We start from the raw sequence: 20620 nt of genomic DNA on the forward strand, positions 1-20620 counted from the left end.
CATCACTAATGAAATCTTCATTGTATCTTGTAGAAGTACTTCCTTGCAAACTGCCATCATATAACTGCTGAGTGAGGCATACCTAGCAAACTTTAGTTTTCATGATACACAGGGATTGTCAAAAAAATGCCAGGCTAATTGATTCTATGTTATAGTGTGAATGCACTACTTTTTCTAGTCTATTCTTTATTTGAGTTATGTACCCTACCAGGTAGGGCTTAAAAAATAAGTCTTAAGACTCATTGAGTTGTTCCTCCCCACGGAAATCTTTAGTAAAAGGCGAAAGATTTATGCGAAGTGAAGAGAAACCAGAGCTACTGAATAGAAATTGAGATCAGATTGTATACTGTCCCAACAATGTTTTCAGGTTAGGTGGCTTCACAAAGAAATCCTGATAATTATAATCACATGACGTTTGAATCATGTGTTTCTTCCACACTGAAGCATCTAGAGTGTTTGACCTCAATTGTGATATTTTTTAAAAATGTAACTGATAAATTATAACAAAGCTGCAGTCATATGATGTTAACATTTGAACCAAACGAGTCATACATTTCCCTCCAGATCCACGTTTGGGATCGTAACTGAGCTATTTATAGCACGGCCTTTGTGAGTCAGTATGGACTAGTGGTATCAGCTGCAGCCCTCGTGGTGGGCTATTTATAGATGGTCAACAGCTGGTTCAAGTCATCATTTGACCCATGACCAACACTATAGCCTGAGACTAAGGCTTAGTCTCTGAAGATATATACATTTGATAGAGGCAAATAACTATTTAACTTTAAAAGGAGCCCCAGTTAGACCGGAGATTCTGAATGTCGGGAATATCTAGACTTGCTTCATTTAAGGCTTTACATTATGGGACGGCTTGGTGGAAAGGAAATATAATATTGCTCACAAACTGTGAGATAGACTTAGTATAACCTAACTACAGTTTCTTGATCAAAGTCTGATATCACTTTAAAGTTACATTTGTTATGAAATAACACAAGCTGCTGTTACTTTCCTAAAAGTATTAAAAACTGTTTATGCTTGTTCAGGACCAGTTTTACTGCTGTGCAATGAAGGAGTCTGTATTATTGCTGGACAAACGACCTCATGTAAATGTGTTTTCCCCCACCCCTGCAGTGATCTTGTTCATTCCTTAATCTAGGTTATATTTACAGAAGTACTATAAACATAAAGGACATCCTTGTGAGTGGAAGTCATAGACAGACAGACATTTTATTTCAGTAATGTAGGCACACTCTGGCGCAGTGATGACTTAGCATAACATCACTGCCACAGGCTAATTTGCATATCACGTGACCAGACTTTTCTCTTGTTTGTAAACAAACGTGCATATTCATAATAAGAAGAGACTGGCCTTACACAAGCCTTTCGGCACGCTCTTTACAATGTTTTACATTGTTACATATATACTTTTCCACAACTGCGACGACCGCCTCCATGGTGTAGTGGTTAGAGCGTCCGCCCGGAGAGCGGAAGGTCGTGGGTTCGATCCCCGACCGCGTCATACCAAAAGACGTTAAAATATGGTACTTGTTGGTCCCTGCCTGGCGTTCGGCATTAATGGGTACAACAAGGACTGGTCGGCTCGGAGTCAGTATAATGTGTCTGAGTAGGGTATTCATGCTTCACTGCGGCGTGGTATCTCAGTGGGCTAGCACTATAAAACCAGCTTCAGTCTGGGCTAGTACAAACAGCCGCACATACACATACACACGCATGCACGTCGTCATATGAGCGAAATATTCTCAAGCACGACGTTAAACCCAATTTCACCTCACCTCACCTCACCTCACAACTGCGACAGTAACATTTATGACAGTACATATTTAGATATCAAACTGGTTGCATCGTTTGCTCCCTGTCGGCTTCAATGACAGCACGTGGAGCCGTACAACCTACGTAAGCAAAGGATCGCTACGCAAATCGAAATAGTGTTACATGTTTTAGGATATTTTCTCAGTGAAACTAAGCCATTCTATCAAAGATGTTTAATTAGATGTTTAGGCTTGTCAAAGATAAAAGAGTTAAGAAATATGTACATTATATTGAATGGACGGTGCAAGATGTGACGAATTGTCACATGTTTCTGGCCTGTGGCAGAGGTACTATGCTGGCTTGCCGCATGGAACTCTGGGTAGGAGAGTGTAATGTAGGCCATTTATCCATAATACAACATAGTGCAAATATAAAGAATACATACATACTGGATATAGGATAACGATTGGAATACAGGGTCAATTAGTTGTAGTAGTGGGTTTACTTCTTAGTTTTAATACAGTGGAGAGGAATGTAGTTAATGGTTTTAGATAATTTATGTTGTTACAGGTAATTAAACGCACAAAGGTTTCAATTGTTGGAGGGTTGGTCTGGTGGGTTGTGAAACACTTATTTCTTATTTCAGAATATTTGTCACAGATAAGTAGGACATGGAGCTCGTCTTCAACATAGTTTAAGCCAACAGTTTAGGCAGTAGAGGCAGAGACGTTGATCATAGGGTGTATTTGTGTGACGACCGGTTTCCACTGCTAATCTAAAGTTGTTACAGCGGAACATAGCCATAACTTTCCTTTGATATGGAAGGACATCACAAGACAAGTAGTGTTCAACATTAAGTAAAGATTTAAATTGTGAATAATATTTACATTTAGATGAAGAGTCAAGTGAGGAACGCCAATTTTGAAGGAAGCAGTCATAAAATCGCTGCTTGAAGATGGATATAAATGTTTTAATGCAGCCAATTTCTTGTGAGACCCATACAAACCGAAAACCATACTGAAAAAGGATTTGTCTTATGTGTGAAGCCCAGGTAGATTTATTATAATCATCAAGAGATTTGAGCATTTGGTAGGCCTGATAAGGAAGTCTATGGTGTTGTAGCTGCAACAGTCTGCACCAGTACATTATTGATCTGGAGGTATAGTGGTATTGCAGTGAGAGTCTACCACACTCTCCAAGCACCATGCTATTGTTGGTATACTTGCTGACTTTGAGAAAATTCTTACAGAACTTAAAATGTACAGTTTCAATATGTCTGCAATAAGTGGTTCCCCAAATCTCTGATCCATAACACAGAATAGGTGTAATCATGGAATCAAATATCTTAAAAATGTCCTTGTGATTAATACATCCAAAATGTTTCTGGTAATTATAGATGGAGAATATAGCTTTACTTGCTTGAGCTGCTAGACAGGATTGGGCTTTAGTCCATGACAGTTTAGGAGTGAACACAATCCCAAGATATCTGTACATATTCACAACTTCTATTTGTTCACCATTTAAAAAACATTTCTCATAAGAACGGAGAGGACCACCATTTCTAAAAACAATAATTTTGGTTTTGTTCTGATTGACTTTCATTCCTGTATCTGCACAGAAATTTTCAACAATATTAATTTTCTTTTGGAGCTGTAAAGCAGAGTTTGATACAGTTGATACGTCATCAGCAAATAATAGCGAAAATACATCAGGAATATGAGTTGATATGAATACACCTCTTCCACCAGCATTTGAGCAAGTTTGCTTATGAATATAATAAAAATCTGCGGACTCAGAGTGCATCCTTGGCGGGTACCAATATTACATTTGAAATAGGGTGATAACCCCAAATCAGTTCTTACACAAGTGCACAGTGTAGAATACACGTTGAAATTTTCCCGTTACCCCCTTTTCTATCAAACTCATGAAAAGTAATTTATGGTTAATAGAGTCAAATGCCTTGGAAAAGTCAATAAAAAGGCAATAGAACCTTCCATTTTTCTTTGACAGATATTTAGTGACCATAGCTTGAAGGGTGAAGATATGGTCTGTTGTTGAATAATCCTGTCTGAATCCAGCTTGTGTATCTGAAATTGTATCATTATTGTCACACCATTGTTTCAGTCTATTATCAGCTATTGAGGCTAGAACCTTGCATAAGGAGTTGATCAATGAAATTCCTCTATAGTTATTTGGTTCTGTTTTATCACCAGACTTATGCAAAGGGCATATGATGCTTTCCCCCCAACATTTTGGAAAAACTGAACTATCATACAATTTGTTAAAGAGTTTAGTTAATATAGGAGATATGTAATTCTTAGTAGCTTTAAAGAAGTCTGCGACTACTTCATCAAGTCCTGGTGATTTATTATTTTTAATATTTTTCAAGCTTAGAAATACCTCCTCTTCCAAAAAAGGTTCATTTAATACAGCTAAATGTTCATCCTCTATGTCAGTGTCAGTATCCACTTTGCTCCACAAATCTTCAATATTATCATCAAAGGAAACACAGTTTAAAAGTTCATTAAAATGCTTAAACCATTTATCTACAGATATACCCGGAGTAGCTGAAAGATTCATCTTACATGATTTTAACACTTTCCAAAATTGTTTTGGATCATTCCTTGATTCACTGAGTCTATTTCTTTGACTTTGAAAATAATATTCTTTCTTTAAGTGAAATGTGAGTTTAAAATGCCTTTTGTAATATATGTAGGTATCAATACTACCTCCAACAGCCCTATGAGATCTCAGGGCTGAGTATTGCTTGTGCTTCATCTCCTCCAACTCATTATCCTACCAAGGTGGCTGATGTATATTCATTGAACCAGTACCTGGGTTTCTATAAGTTTTCTTGAACTGATCTGCTGCTCTTTGATAAAGATATGTTATGATTCCACACTCTGTTCAACATTTTCCTCTATCTGCTTAAAAATAGCATCACAATGTCCTAAAAATAACTCCTCGAAATAAGGCATAAATATATTACTAGTATCTTGAGACCAGTAATATTTGGTCCAACTCTCCTGGTCCATTTGCTCTGTGTCATTTGACTGATTATCTGATGGAACTGGTTGATCTGGCACCAGAGGAAAGATAATAGCACAATGTCAGTGTAGGAAAGATAGCCCGTCCCAACGTCCGAGACGGGTGAATTTTGTGGAGGACGGGTTAAAAACAAATCTTGTCCGTCCTCATGTCGGGTCAGTTTTAGCAAACCAATGACATAATCATTATTATATTATAACCTTTTTGAATATTTACTGCCAAAGGATACTAGAATAATCAAACAGATAAAATTATCGCAAACGAAATCGATGATATATGAGAACAGAGTTGTCTCCCTTCGCTTCTTGAAACGAGTTTAGTAAGGAAGTGCGTGATTGGCCGGTTGTCACAGAATCAACGAATAGGAAAACGTGTTTCTTGTTTCCCCCAATTTCAGACCAAAATGGCGCGACCCTCATCGGTCGGTCTGCTGCTATGACTGAGCGAATTTACTCTTATTTTAGTCAATGTTGAATGTGCAACTGGCAAGGATGCAGATTCAGACTATGACTCTGACTTTTCATATCTTGATGGAGATGTTGATGACTTGTCTGAAGACTAGTTCTGTCATGTTGTAACCAGATGATTCCACTAGGAGAGATTTAACAGTCCAAGCTGTGTGTGTGCATATTAAATTATAGCTTAAAATAAAACAAACCAGTTTTAAGTCTTGAAATGGTGTTTTATTTATATTTGGAGGACAGGCTAGATTTTGGCAGGACTGGTAAAAGATTTGACCAGCCAGTCCTGCATTCTCTTCCCACAGAGGTTACTTGTCATATCTTCCTACGAACCTCTGTTCTAATACGGCCATATTTCCCGGTTCTCGTAAAATCCCCTAGCGGCAAAAGATCGCAACATGAATTATTTCCCTTCTTTCTATCCAGTCAGAACACGTGTTACATCGACTTAGATTCAACTTGACTAACACAAGCAAATGTGGGGCCACAAATATCCCCCCCATCTGCCGGGGACTTGTGTTGATGTTACACACAAGACGTTTAATGGCTAGCTTGTCCGTTGTCAACGAGGGCGATGGAGACGCCACTGATCCGCCATAACATGACTGAGTTCTGTCTAGAAGAAACGTTTGCGCATCGCGCAGGGGAAGAAGTTTAGTTTTCTCGAAGCATACGGAAATTACCGAGGCCTTGCGAATGATCACTTTTGAAACAACGTCGCTGATTGCACAACTAAATCTGATTGCCTCCAATCACGAGTCTTGAACGCTCAAACCATGAAAGGGCCGTATTAGAACAGAGGTTACGTAGGAAGATATGACAGGAGTAACCTCTGTGGGAAGAGAATGCCAGTCCTGTGGACAGGCTAGATTTTCTACATCTTTCCTACACTGACAATGTAAGGGAAAATGATTGGCTTCATCCCTCTCAAGCACACCAAAAGAGCTAAAGTGTGGAAATAAGTCAGTGCTTGAAATGAAATAGTCAACCACACTGGCACCATTATGGGTTATATAGTACCGGTATGACCAGAAATTATTGAGAATTTTAGGAATATGTTTATTGGATTTCTAGTATAAACAACCTTGACCAGCTATCAAGTGCTTGGTTTCATTCAATAGAGACAACTCTGTTAATCCTTTTTCATTAGTTTGTGAAGAGTTATCCCCCTTTGTTTACTTGCTAGCAGACGACATTTTCAGTGATCCTCAGTATGGATGATTTAGAGAAGAGGAAGTTGATTTTAGAGTATTATAACAAGGACTTCAAATCAGCTAAAGTGATTTCAAGTAGAACAGGCATCCCTTTGTCCACTGTTTATCGTGTTTTGAAAAATATTGCAAATGGATATGGCATTGAGCACCAGGGAGGCGCAGGTAAGCCAAGAAAATTGACTGTCGGTGACAGGAGGCGGCTTGGTATTCTTGTTTCTAAAAACAAACGAAGGAGTTTAGAAAACTTAAGGCTGGATATGATTGATAGAGGAACTGTCTGTAAGGAGACAATTAGAACTGAGCTGCATGCAATGGGTTGACAGAAAAGTCGAGGAATTCCATCACCGATCATGAAACCTGAACAAAAGGAACGAAGGTTGACCTGGTGCTTACAGCATAGAAATTTTAACTGGGACAGATTTTCACAGATGAAAATTCTATGTGGCTGTTTCCTAATACACTGAAATCCTGGACCAAACAAACTGAAAAACCTTTGTATCAGCGCCCAAAGTACAATCCGAAATTTAACGTGTGGGGTGGCATATCTGTGTTAGGGGCAACGCCCCTCTGTGTATTTGAAGGGAATATGAACAGTGAGCGATACACAGATATTCTCGAGGGACATTTACTTCCATCTGCTCACATGTTCTATGGAAATGTTTGGATTTTCCAGCAGGACAACGACCCAAAACATCGTTCAAAGCATTCACAGGCCTGGGTTTGGACCCAAAATATGACATTATTAGATTGGCCAAGCTATAGCCCTGACCTAAATCCAATAGAAAATGTTTGGGGACTTATGAAGGAAAGTGTCAATAAGAAAAATCTGACAAATATTGCCGAAATGAAAGAAGAGGTGGTCCGATATTGGAACAGCATGGACCACAACTTTGATCAGTAGTATGACCCGCCACATTGAAGCTTGCATTGCTGCCCATGGTGACTTGACAAAATACTAACTGTTCACCTGTCTTTGAATCTGGAGTTATGTTCTGCTAATATTCGCATTTAATACATGTGTAATGAGTGAAAAAAATATAAAAATTACAATCTTTAAATTCTCAATAATTTCTGGTTGTACTGTACAAGTGAAGTTACCTAACTTATCATCAAATAGTCTCCCATGTAGTGCATGGAGACCATGGGTACAACATAAATCTGCAAGTGAAACACCATATTTGTTATATCTTGTGTTATCCTTTGTATTTCTTGGGATGTTAAAAGTATCAGACGGGTAATCCTCACGGTTATCATGAATATATGGCAACTTGTCACTGGGAATAAAATCTAATAAGTTACCCAATCTTGCATTAAAATCCCCTCCCACTAATATATGGTGTTGGTTATATTTTGGCTAATTGTCACAATATACTCGTCCAAACGTTGGATTCCGTCCATGTCCTTATCAGCATTTATGGGGGAAGTTTCAGGTGAGATATAAACAAACATCATCACAGTGTCTTTATCAAGTCCAAGCTTAGATGTTTCAAACAATATGACCACACAATCCTCAAAATGAGCAAATGTTTTTCTAATATAGTCTACAAGTTCTTTTTTAATGAACACAGAGACACCACCACTGTATCGACCCATTAACTTCTGCTTAGGTCTACAATAATGGTATGAACGAGAACCAGACAGAAATGTCTCAAAATCCTTCAGGTCTCTAGCAAAGGTCTCCCAGAGTCCAATTATGTCATATCTAGAGCAGAATTATTTAAAGTCACTAAACGTAGAACTCATGTGTTTGTATAATCCTTCGATATTCCAACAAAGGATACTACACGAGCCATGGCCTAATCCTCATTTGTCTCGGTAAGTTGTTGATCGCGTGATTCTACTTGGAGTGCTCTCCCCTTCACTTCCGTTGTCAGGTGTAAACGAAGAGGTGTGGCTTTCTGTTTGAGTGTGTGCTCTGTTTGAATTGTGAGATCGTTGGTTTCCACCTGAGATACACACATTCTTATTATTTTCTCTGTTATGAATGAACACTTTCCCATCGACGAGTAACTTATCATGTTATTGGTTTCAATCCCGCTTTGAGAGCATCTGAATACAGTGGTGCAAGCAATCGGCGAGCTTCTCATACACGCTGTGTGAGATCCTCTGTAACACGTCTCGGGGTTTCCCGGTCTCGTAGTTTCCTCCTAGATGTAGACAGAATATTATTCTTGTCGCTTGTGACAACAAAGTTGACAATGATCGGTGGATTTTGTTTTCCTTTCCGTAGACGATGGGCTCTTTCGATAAGAATATCGTCCGCTTCAGCTATATCCAGATTGTCTCTGATAAAAGCCCTGACTTTATTTTCAGATTTGTCCCAAGTCTTGCCCTTCTCTTCTTCAATGCCGTGGAATAGCAAGTTATTTCTCCTTGAACGGGACTCATAATCATCAAGTCTATCATTTAGCAGCTTTATCTGGTCACACATGAGTTTATTATCAGAATGGAGCTGGGTAATTTCTTCCCTCTGCTCGCTTGCCTGTGCCGCCATTTTGTCAACTTTCGTATCCAATGTTGCCACATGATCATTAATAGTCTTTAGGTCAGATTTCAAGTCCATTATAGCAATCATTAAATCATCGTTAGTGTATTTGGCCTTACTAATACCTACAGCACCTGTATCTTCTAACGATAGCGTTGACTGCCTGTTAGACTTGGGGCCGGGGTTAGTCTCCACGTCACCACACTCGGTAAGCAACAAAGACATGATCAAAACTAGTCTCAAAGTCATCGAAACATACTTTTTTCTGATTGATATGCCATGCACAATCGATCTTGGCTTGTGGGGTTGACAGAAGGTCCCTATTTTCATTCGGTATTGTTCTAAACTGATACCCATCTCGGGAGCTTCGTCGACACGTGTACACTCTCACAATACCCAGCATGCAAGGTCATGCGATGCGATGTTAGCGTAGCAATCGGCAAAGCAGGCGGGTAGGGTACACCGAAGTGTCCGGCCTTGTCATAATGTATTGTACTGTGAGGGATTTCGAGTCAGGGGTCATCTCAATATTTTTTATATTTTTTCAAAATCTTTAATCCTTGCAAAGACCCGAGGGCCTGTGAGCTAGGCCTAGTCTGAACCACATTATTTTCCCTACTGCCTGGCCCTGCCTCCAAAGCTAAAACCCTAAATGAAGCAAGTCTAGAATTTGTAACCTCAACAGGGTTCCTTTACAATTTAAATGGGTTTATTTGTTACTATCAGGGTTTTACACAGACTTTTAAAAATGGAAGTCATGGTGACTCATAATATTTATTTTTGTCTGTCATTTTCAATATCTGAGAGTTATGAAAATTTTAATATTTCTTTGTGTTAATCATTCTCAGTATGTAACTGTCTATGTCACACCACCAAATGAAACTACAGCATTGTTCAATTCAAACAGCCAGGATTACTGTCTCCTCTGAGTTCTCTGGAACAATCTGACAGCTCTGTAAAAGTCAAACTACCATCGAACAATATCTTTTTTTGCTTATCAAATCGATTTATTGAACTGAATTGTGACGGCCACCCATAAAACTTGCGTCAAGCTTGACTCGTATGATAATATTTTGAGAGTCGTTTACAAAATTCTTGTGTCAAATACGAAGGAATCACACTTCATGTAAAACCCTGTACTATCAAAATTATATGTATTCAGAGACTAAACTTAGTCTAAGCTAGGCTGTGTGGAGTTTCAATGACTTAATATTTTATACTCTGGAAGGTAAAAACTACTTTCTGTAAGTTGTATCTATAGCATATTACTTTCACTGCACAGTGTGTACTGTTGTAAGCAGTGTTAAACATCAACACGATCAATGTCATTAAATTAAGAAATTTTTATGTGAACAGAACAGTAGTCTCTGTGATTTGCATTGTATGACATAAGCGTCAAATATATTCATAACATTGACAAATTGCATCATTAATGTGAAAAGGATGGGGTTTTTTCTTCATTGTATCTTGTAGAAGTACTTCCTCACAAACTGCCATCATATAACTGCTGAGTGAGGCATACATAGCAAACTTTAGTTTTCATGATAAACAGGAATTTTCAACAAAAACGCCAGGCTATAAACTGGAATTGATTCTTGATATAGTGTGAATGCACTTCTTTCTCTAGTCTATTCTTTATTTGAGTTATGTACCCTACCAGGTAGGGCTTAAAAAATAAGTCTTAAGACTCATTGAGTTGTTCCTCCCCACGGAAATCTTTAGTAAAAGGCGAAAGATTTATGCGAAGTGAAGAGAAACCAGAGCTACTGAATAGAAATTGAGATCAGATTGTATACTGTCCCGACAATGTTTTCAGGTTAGGTGGCTTCACAAAGAAATACTGATAATTATAATCACATGACATTTGAATCATGTGTTTCTTCCACACTGAAACATCTAGAGTGTTTGACCTCAATTGTGATATTTTTTTAAAATCTAACTGATAAATTATAACAAAGCTGCAGTCATTATGATGTTAACATTTGAACCAAACGAGTGATACGTTTCCCTCTAGATCCACGTTTGTGATCGTAACTGAGCTATTTATAGCACGGCCTTTGTGAGTCAGTATGGACTAGTGGTGTTAGCTGTAGCCCTCATGGTGGGCTATTTATAGATGGTCAACAGCAAGTTCAAGTCATCATTTGACCCATGACCAACACCTATAGCCTGAGACTAAGGCTAAGTCTCTGAAGATATATACATTTGATAGAGGCAAATAACTATTTAACTTTAAAAGGAGCCCCAGTTAGACGGGAGATTCTGAATCTGGGGAATATCTAGACTTGCTTCATTTAAGGCTTTACATTATGGGACGGCTTGGTGGAAAGGAAATATAATATTGCTCACAAACTGTGAGATAGACTAGTATAACCTAACTACAGTTTCTTTATCAAAGTCTGATATCACTTTAAAGTTACATTTGTGATGAAATAACACAAGCTGCTGTTACCTTCCTAAAAGTATTAAAAACTGTTTATGCTTGTTTAGGACCAGTTGTACTGCTGTGCACTTAAGGAGTCTGTATTATTGCTGGACAAACGACCTCATGTAAATGTGTTTCCCCCCACCCCTGCAGTGATCTTGTTCATTCCTTAATCTAGGTTATATTTACAGAAGTACTATAAACATAAAGGACATCTTTGTGAGTGGAAGTCATATAGGTTTAGGTGATAGGGTTTTATTATGTTAGGCTTTGAGGATTCCTTGTGCTCATGCCCACATTTTGTCACAATACAGAAGTGAGTGAAAAGTGTGTACATTGTGGCTTGATACATTCTGTAAATAGTAATACAATGTGAAGGGTGGCAAGTGTTTGCTGACAAGCTAATGAAATGTTGAAGAACGATTTCATTATGATATACTAGTATCTACTTACAGTGAATTATTTTTTTTAAACCTTTTTTTAAATTTTATTACTCTCTATTTGGTAACATACAAACAATATCCTCAGCAATTGAAGAGAAATTGTGATTAAGATGACAGAAAACTTCTTGACAATTTGTTTGAAATGGTCAAACTGAAACTTTACCATTTTGGAGTATAGGTGTTGCTTCTCATCTTGTATAAATCGTTCACCATTTACTAAAGATTTCTGTAGGGAGGAACGACTACAGACAGAAATATTTGAGGAAAGAGTTGACTGACTTAGATTGTCAGGTCATTAGCCAGAAGCCATGTAATCTAGGAATCCAGCAAACTGATCAAAGCAACTTTGCAGATTTTAATACTAAAGTGCCAGGTTCGATTCCCCACATGGGTACAATGTGTGAAGCCCATTTCTGGTGTCCCCCGCTGTGATATTGCTGGAATATTGCTAATAGCGCGTAAAACTAAACTCACTCACTCACTCACTCACTCTCTGTCACTCACTCACTCACTAATACTAAAGTGCAAATGCTTGTCCTAAAAGGAATTTGAAAAAATGGAAAGAGCATAAAACAACAGCCAAAACAAACAAAACCCCGGTGAAATCATCCCCGAATGAAGAGGTCCATTCTGGTCCCTGGTTGTGCAGTGTAGTCAGCCTGCATTTGTCTCATTGTAAGACAGAAGTGAGTGAGTGAGTTGGGTTTTATGCCACTTTTAGCAATATTCCAACAATATCACAGTGGAAGACACCAGAAATGGGCTTCATACATTGTACCCATATAGGGAATCGAACCCGGGTCTTCAGTTTGACTGTAAAGGGTTTTTAAAATGGAAATTATTAGAATTGTAGAAATATATAAAGTATCATCCTCCCAGGAACTGGCCAAGAGATGATATTCATGTATAAATAATTTGATTATATACTGTATTAAATGTCCATTCACTATGATAGTAATCTGGTTCCATTCTCAAATATAGCTTCATAATAAACCTGATTGGAATGGCACAATATGAAATATTGCATTAGAATTAAATAACACTTACTGTGCCACGTTAGACTAAATCTTAGTCCCTGAATATATATAATTTTGATAGTAACAAATAATTGCATTAAACTGAAAAGGAGCCCAAGTGAGATGGGAGATTCAGAACCTGAAACAATCTAGACTTGCTTCATTTGGGTCTTTAGCATTGCGGAAAGGGCTGAGTGGAAGAGAAAATAATACGGTTCAGGGACTGTGAGACAGACTAGTCCCACATTTGTGGTATGAGGAACTGTGATGGTGACATCACCTCTGATTAGTGGTGGTCCGATTAATTGAAATAATCGAAGATTGGTTGCAGTGGCCAAACGACCAAGCAATCGATCACATTTTCTCATAATCGAACACAAACGATTTTGGAACCGCTGTAATAGAGTTCAAAATACTTGATGATGGAACATATCTAGGACGTTGTCAGGGCCTGAAAACGTGTTTATTTCTAAGAAAACTCACTTCAATTTCTGAAAAGTCATGACTGAATATTTCTTGAAGAATCTGGGAAGTTAATGTTACACTGGAACTGAATCATTTTACACTGGATGTGAAATCTGCAAATGTAATTTGTGCAGTTTCTGAAAAACAAACAGAGAACCAACTGTTTTTTTCTTTATACTTATCTGCAACTACAACCTGAATAGGAAAATCTAAAAAATGACGTTAACCAATTTTTTTCGATGATTGGTCGTTGGTATTGAACCAATCATCAATTGTGAGATTTCAACCAGTTCCCAACACTACCTCTGATAGAAAGCTGTTGTGATGCTGGGTATTAATCTCAGAAGGGGAAATATCAGTGGTTAATACAGTGCTGTCCATATAGCTGTATTTCATCTGAAGCTTGTCGCCCATATTAAAATGTTACTCAGTGATATAAGTGGAATACTTACTCAAATACAACATGTGTACACAGATGATTCCTTATTTTACAGCTTATAGTCTATTAGTTGAATAACATGTAGCATAACACGGACAACAATTGAATTATCATGTCTATTGATGTTGGATTACAAGTTTCCTATTTACATTTGCAAAGTTTGTTTGTTCACCTAAGATGATACTGCATACTTTTGACTGGGCACAATACAAGAAATAGCAGCTATGCAATGTACATGGAAAATACAATTTTACTTGACCTCTATTCTGTGTTATGTATAATGTGGGGTGGGGCTGGGGGTGGGGGGGTGTTTTGTTGTTTTCGTCAATATCTCAGTTTGTATGTTTTGACGGAAGCTAAAATCTTGACACTGTGGCTACCTTACCTCATTTAGCCAAAAAATGCACAAAACGTGAAATGAATTCAATTTATTATGTTGTAAAGACGTCAAAAGTGGTCGATTTCTCGGCTTTTCCAATTCGCACTGAAAGACATGTCAAGAAGTGCTTCACATGTAAACAAAATATAATGTGTCATGACCATATGATATAGGGGGTTATAATCCATGACCATTCAGCTTATAAGACAAGTCGAGTTCATAAACGTTTGCTACTTGGGGGTATCAAAATCCTACCATTTTGGGGACTCACTCTCTGAGAGTAAGATTTTGATAAATCTCTACCGGGATCGACTGTCTATCAGGGAAATGGTATTTGATGACGACCAACTTCCGGTTGAGCATGGACAGGGCTTACATCCTGTGTTCTTGTGAGGTTCTGGAAATTGGTTAACTGAAATATTATCCACTCACTCTTTGCATTTGTGTGTTAGGCTTATAAATAAGATACATACAATATATGAGGATATGTATGTTTGCTTCCAGCCCTGTGTGTCCGTGGGGAATGTTGGCCAGCTCACAGCTGACCTGGTCATCTCCACATTGTGGATGGAGAGGGTCGGGTACATCTACCATGAAGCGTCCTCCCCATGGTCGGCAACAACCCCTTCGCCCACCATGATGCAAACATCTGTAAACTCACCACCAGCTGTGAAGGTAACTACCGCAGTAAAGGAATAACTCAGGGGTGGAAATAACTTTAAAATTGCTAGTGTACTCCGGAACAGTGGCACATGTAAAATCACTTGCCCAGATAATTTTTCCACTATACCGGCCGTTTTCTTGTTGATTTTGTTAAACAAACAACATAAGTAACATTGGAAAGTCAAGTGGACACCGGTACAGTGTGATATACAAATTAGCTTGCCCGACTGAAAACAACACTGGACTCGGACGTCGGGCAATGGGTTATTTCCAACCCTGTAACTTATTAGTGCCAAACATAACCAATGTGTTTAGTAACTTATAATAAACTATTCATTGCTGAAGCATGTTTTTAGCTCAGTGACTGAAGTTCTTGTAGGCTTATTATGTGGTGTGTTGTCCATTGTATGTCTGTCCATCCGTGATACAATAGCGGCCATATTGAAAATGACATTGATATCAGTTGCCTGACCTTTTCTGCTACCTGTGAAGGTTTGAGTTGAGTTGGTCCAAACTGGCTACTAATGACATTTGATTGTCAGGCTCGCTGATGTGGTTGACTGTATGTTATGTATCCAGTGGTATATTTGCAACAAGCACCTGTTCAGAATTTATATGATGTTTACTGGGGTATATTAGAAGCAAGCGCCTGTTAAGACATGTTTTCTTCTATTACAGTATATGAAAACCAGAGCAACAAATTAGTTGTTCTTCAACAGAGGTCACCATTTGTGAAGGTTAGTAATATAGTGTTGCCAATTACTCAGAGTAACTGGTCTGCAGATCACACGTTTGGATTCTGAGTCCTTGAACCTCATGCTTGTAGAGGGGATTTCAGTTGCCAAACATTTTTAGACAGTCCTATGTACCATGAATCACTAGCAGTGACCAAGGTCACTGTTCCAGTCTCTATGATAAGCCCCAGCCTATATCATGTCTGTGAGGTCCCCTGATATATAAAAGTAATTACCGTAAACAATGGTCAAAACAAACTCAAAGGGAAACAGTAATTTTAGTTCATTATCACTACCATGTACATCAAGTGGCAGGAGGGGCGGTGGGGTAGCCTAGTGGTTAAAGTGTTGGCTCGTCACGGCGAAGACCCGGGTTCGAATCCCCACATGGGTACAATGTGTGAAGCCCATTTCTGGTGTCCCCCGCCGTGATGTTGCTGGAATATTGCTAAAAGCGGCGTAAAACCAAACTCAGACAGTCAGTCAAGTGGCAGGAACCCAAAACATGGTTTGTTATATCCTTCATTTCATTCTAAGCATGTTAGTTGTCAATGTAGTTTACTGTATAGAAAGCCCACATTGATTGAATTGGTATCAGCCGTGAAAATGTGCATCTGGATAAGTCTATATTTGAGTGATTTGCTTGAGTAACAAATTCAGAAGAATCATGATATTGTTTTGTATAAATATTTACTTAACGTCAAGGTACGGTACTGTAAAATGGCATGTACTGGTACGTCTGTCAAGGTCGTTTAGTAAGGCATTGGATTATCTGCAATTACATATCTGTTAATTCAGGGCAAGAAGAAGAAGTTCATGTCTTGGCTTGCAGAGTGGACGAGGTTACAGAAGTTCCGTCAGGTGATCATACTGACCAGTAGCTACTCGGAGGAGAGACTTGATGTCCAGTTACAGGGGTCAGTTTTGGGGCCAGATCATTGTCATAAACATCTGCAGCTGTACATTGAGACTGTCAAGCTCAGATATAAAACTGTCTCTATATTCCTGCCTGTCTAGCTCACTATGTTTACATGCTTTTTCACATAGACGGATTCAGATTTTGTCCTGAAAGTTTTTTAAATGACCTGTGAAAACTAAATGACCCACGCAAAACGCGCCGTGCACACACACACACACACACACTTCTCAATAAGCTGTATCCGACCCTGTTGCACATATTGGTTCCAATCTTAATATAACTTCTCCCAATAGTACAGGTACCTGTGTACATCAGAGTTGCCTCCCTTAGTTTCCAAGCTCTGTCTGTCGGGGAATTTAAAGGGATAGGGTCCACAATTCACCACAATCATGATGAAGACATTATGCCTTGATATAACTCAAACAGTAACACATTCAAGCCAACCTAACACTTCATAGAATGGGTGAGACACGCAAGTGAGATGTATGATTGACGTCTGCTCTTTGTATGGAAGGTCCCAGTTCCGGTTCATCCCATCGGAGTCAATGGACAGGAAGTGTGGCGACCTGTTCCGCACAAAACTGGGCTGGCAGGAGCTGGAGCGGAGAGCTACCCCTACTGAACTCGCCGTCGATGGCAGCTCACAACAGATGGTGCTGTACATGCCAGGAAGTGGCATAGCGAAACAACTTTTTGAGAATCTGTGAGTTGGTTAGATGTTCTAGTGTATCAAATCTCCAATTCTGTTAGTAAATATACTTGAATTCATTCACCACCATTATCATCTGTCTCAACAGAAGCGGCTCTATATGCAGTGCTTAATTCAGTGGTGTGGGCAGTTTAAAATACAACCCAGGACTTCTAGCAGCATGAGATTTTAAATCTTTGAAGGGCATTTAGAAGTGGAATGCATAAGAAAAGCAAGATTTATGGATGTCAACTTCTTTATTATGCATTTTGTGTTATTGAGGGCAGTTAATTTGGGTGGCTTTGATTTTCATAATACTCTGTAAATCATCTTTTCATGCAGTTTTATTTTAAACCCTTTTTTGTTTAAATGAAATATATAAGGAGAAGTCCCTTGTATGTTTTGCAATGTCAATATATGCCACACAGAAAAGAATTTTTAATCAGTTATTGATTTCCATCTCAAGACTATGGGATAAAGATGGAACGTGACTTCACTTCTGAGACAAAGCAATGTTGGGGAATCTTACAGGGTAGTTACCGTTTATAAAGTGTCTGGTAGATAATCAAAGATGGACAACTGTCTAGTTTCAATGATTCATCAGGACCACATTTAACCTAGCTCATATTTGGTTTTATTTCTTGCTGTGTGTATATTTTGTGTACAACTCCTGGTAATCTTTACAGGCATTGTCCCTTGGAAGTCGACACAATTGGATGATAACGTCTTGATATGCTTTTATGTCAACAGTTCAGTCTAGAACCTTATACCAGGTAAAGCCAGACTGTCTGTTTTAAAAAATGCTGTGTTATCGCCAAAAATGGTTACAGAGCAAATATGGGCGGCAGGGTAGCCTAATGGTTAAAGCGTTGGCTCGTCACACCGAAGACCCGAGTTCGATTCCCCACATGGGCACAATGTGTGAAGCCTATTTCTGGTGTCCCCGGCCGTGATATTGCTGGAATATTGCTAAAAGCGGTGTAAAACCATACTCACTCTCTCCAGAGCAAATGCTAAATTAAGTGCTTTCTTTGGCAATATTCCATTGTTTCGCACTTTGTGTGAGTTTGCTGGACAGTGTTTAAACTATTCCATGATGGTGTAAATGTTATTGTTTCAGCAAAACCGACACGTCAGTTGTTGTGATGATGATGTTCTGCTCAGAAGGGGACAATGCCCATGATGCTGTTGCCATGGTTACACAGTTAAATAATTGGCTTGGGATTGTCTCTTTAAAGGTAAGCAGAGGTGTACCATCTTATATGTATATAGTACATAAGGAGATTATTACATTTGTGTGTGTCAGAGGCCATCTATCAAACAAGGAGTTACTGTCTTACAGGCAGGAGTGCAGTAATCTGTCAAACTCTCGTTTTAGAATCAAATCGACACATATTTCATCTTTCCTTATGGCACATTAATATACTCTTTAAAATAAGATGGGGCACTTGAACTCTCAATTTGGATAGGAAGTATAAGCATTAACAAACTTTTCAAAGACAGACATCTTATGAACACATCACCATTTCTCTTTATCACAACCCCCTAAACGCAACGCATGGGATGCATGAACACAATGCAGAAGCCCCATACGGGTTTTGACGAAGGTCGATAAATCACTGTACACCATTAATTTTGACAGTCATCTTGCATCACACAGTTGTTAGTGTTTGTTTCTAGTCGGGGTTTTTTGTTTGAAAATGAAAATGGTACACAAGCAAATTTCACGTCATACACCAATCATCTTTCAAGAGGGATTACTGTACAAACAACTATGGTCATAAGGAAGTGCAAGTGGTGATGCACTCTCAAATATCCATTATTACCATATCAATATTGACTCATATCTCCCAATTTTTCAATTGTAAATAAAAAATTAAGTTCCCTACTTATTAAGAGAATACATTACACAACAGCATCCTGCCTACTGCTTACTTCATCCATGGTGTTACCATCCACACAAATGTCATGCCTGTTCCCTTGTTGCTAAGTGGTGTTATCTAACAATTTAGATCATCTATGCTCAATCAAATCTAAACAAGCTATGACTTGATGTTATAACATTGTAAAGGCAGCTGTTACACCAAACATCATGTGACTTTGTTGTTTAGGCTGCTCCTGGTAGCGAGGTGGGGAAGGAGGCGACCGGACCAACTGAGTGGAAGGTTCCGGTATCCTGGTGTCTGGTCTTTGGGACAAGAGCAGATCGAACACTATTCCACTAACAGAACATTGTCAAAAACTGATAAACATTGGGCTGGAATTTCTCCACCCATCACTGTGGGTGAACTGTAATAAGATTGTCTTCGATATACCATGCTGGATTAGATGCAAAGGTGCAACCCCCGCATAAATTTCAGACATTTTGGGTGTACAACATGTACATGTAAATCACTCCACAAAGGCTCACTAGGTATATTGTAATTATCATCCAAAACTGTGTTCCACAGGAGATATCACTTGTGTGAGATCAAACGATATCTCCTAGGAGATATCGTTTTGACAGTAGATTTTGTACAATGCCCTGACAATGCTATGACGTCATGTACTTGATGACGTCACAATGCTATGACATCGCTGCACTGCAAGTCTAATGGCAGTACCATGTTCAGAGATGTACATTTTTCATTGAAAATTAATGAAGAGTGATTTGGGATGATAAATAGAATCTCACCCTCGTGTCTTCCCAAATATATCGTGTCTGATCTGATATCAAATATACTTTATCACTGTTGATATAAGATATCAGAAAAAATATCTCGCTCAAGGTAAGACTGCTTTGTACAGGATAGCATGGTCAGCTGTATCATACTGCAAAACAGCATTAAACAAGAAACCAAGCAAGCAGAACATGGGGTTTGGATGATTTACACAAATTAAGCCATCTTGAATGGGTCTTCCTCCCCAAAGTGATCTTAGCACAACTTTTGTCAGTGTTAATGGGTGAGTGAGTGAGTTGAGTTTCACCGCACTCAGCAATATTCCAGCTATATGGTGGCTGTCTGTAAATAATCGAAGTCTGGACCAGACAATCCAGTGATCAACAGCATGAGCATCGATCTGCTTGGTGGGAACTCATGACTTCAGTGTTAATGAATGTGAGGTGGTATTCAATATCACACCTCAAAATGTCCCCCACCTTGATATTGCGGGAATATTGCTAAAAGCGGTGTAAAACCATATTCACTCACTCATTCAAACTGTGCAATGATCCACATGTATTTCCTGCATCTGTGAGGCAGGTTAACCAGCTGCAAAACCTATATGGATACCCTGTATGATGTTAAGATGTGCTTTAATAATAATTAACACAAATATCTGTGCACAATGTTGAAAGAGCCAGTTAAACAAATTTACCAATGAATGGTTTTTTTGTCCCTCTCATGTTTGGAAATCATCTCAAATATATGTCAGACACATAATTGAACAGCCAGAAATTTGGGCCTTCAGTTGCTTGGCAACCTTGGTACTACG

The 20620-nt window shown here is 38.7% G+C and overlaps 1 protein-coding gene and 2 non-coding genes across 3 annotated transcripts; 1 reads left to right on the forward strand and 2 right to left on the reverse strand.

The window, feature by feature from the left end:
* Positions 1-201: 201 nt before the first annotated feature.
* On the reverse strand, positions 202-317 carry LOC124254912. Its single transcript, XR_006892578.1, has one exon. It is a non-coding gene; the product is annotated as a U5 spliceosomal RNA (small nuclear RNA).
* A 10308-nt stretch (positions 318-10625) lies between these two features.
* On the reverse strand, positions 10626-10741 carry LOC124254913. The gene has a single exon (XR_006892579.1). It is a non-coding gene; the product is annotated as a U5 spliceosomal RNA (small nuclear RNA).
* A 3887-nt stretch (positions 10742-14628) lies between these two features.
* On the forward strand, positions 14629-19570 carry LOC124254901 (proteasome assembly chaperone 2-like). Its single transcript, XM_046688736.1, is given in 7 exon segments — positions 14629-14734; positions 14737-14817; positions 15484-15542; positions 16338-16456; positions 16973-17161; positions 18267-18384; positions 19258-19570. Coding segments are annotated over 7 exon segments (786 nt in total). The 3' UTR covers positions 19372-19570.
* Positions 19571-20620: the final 1050 nt, after the last annotated feature.

This window comes from Haliotis rubra, unplaced genomic scaffold (assembly GCF_003918875.1).
Source record: "Haliotis rubra isolate DU_JTF1 unplaced genomic scaffold, ASM391887v1 Scf586, whole genome shotgun sequence".
NCBI classification, from domain to species: domain Eukaryota; kingdom Metazoa; phylum Mollusca; class Gastropoda; order Lepetellida; family Haliotidae; genus Haliotis; species Haliotis rubra.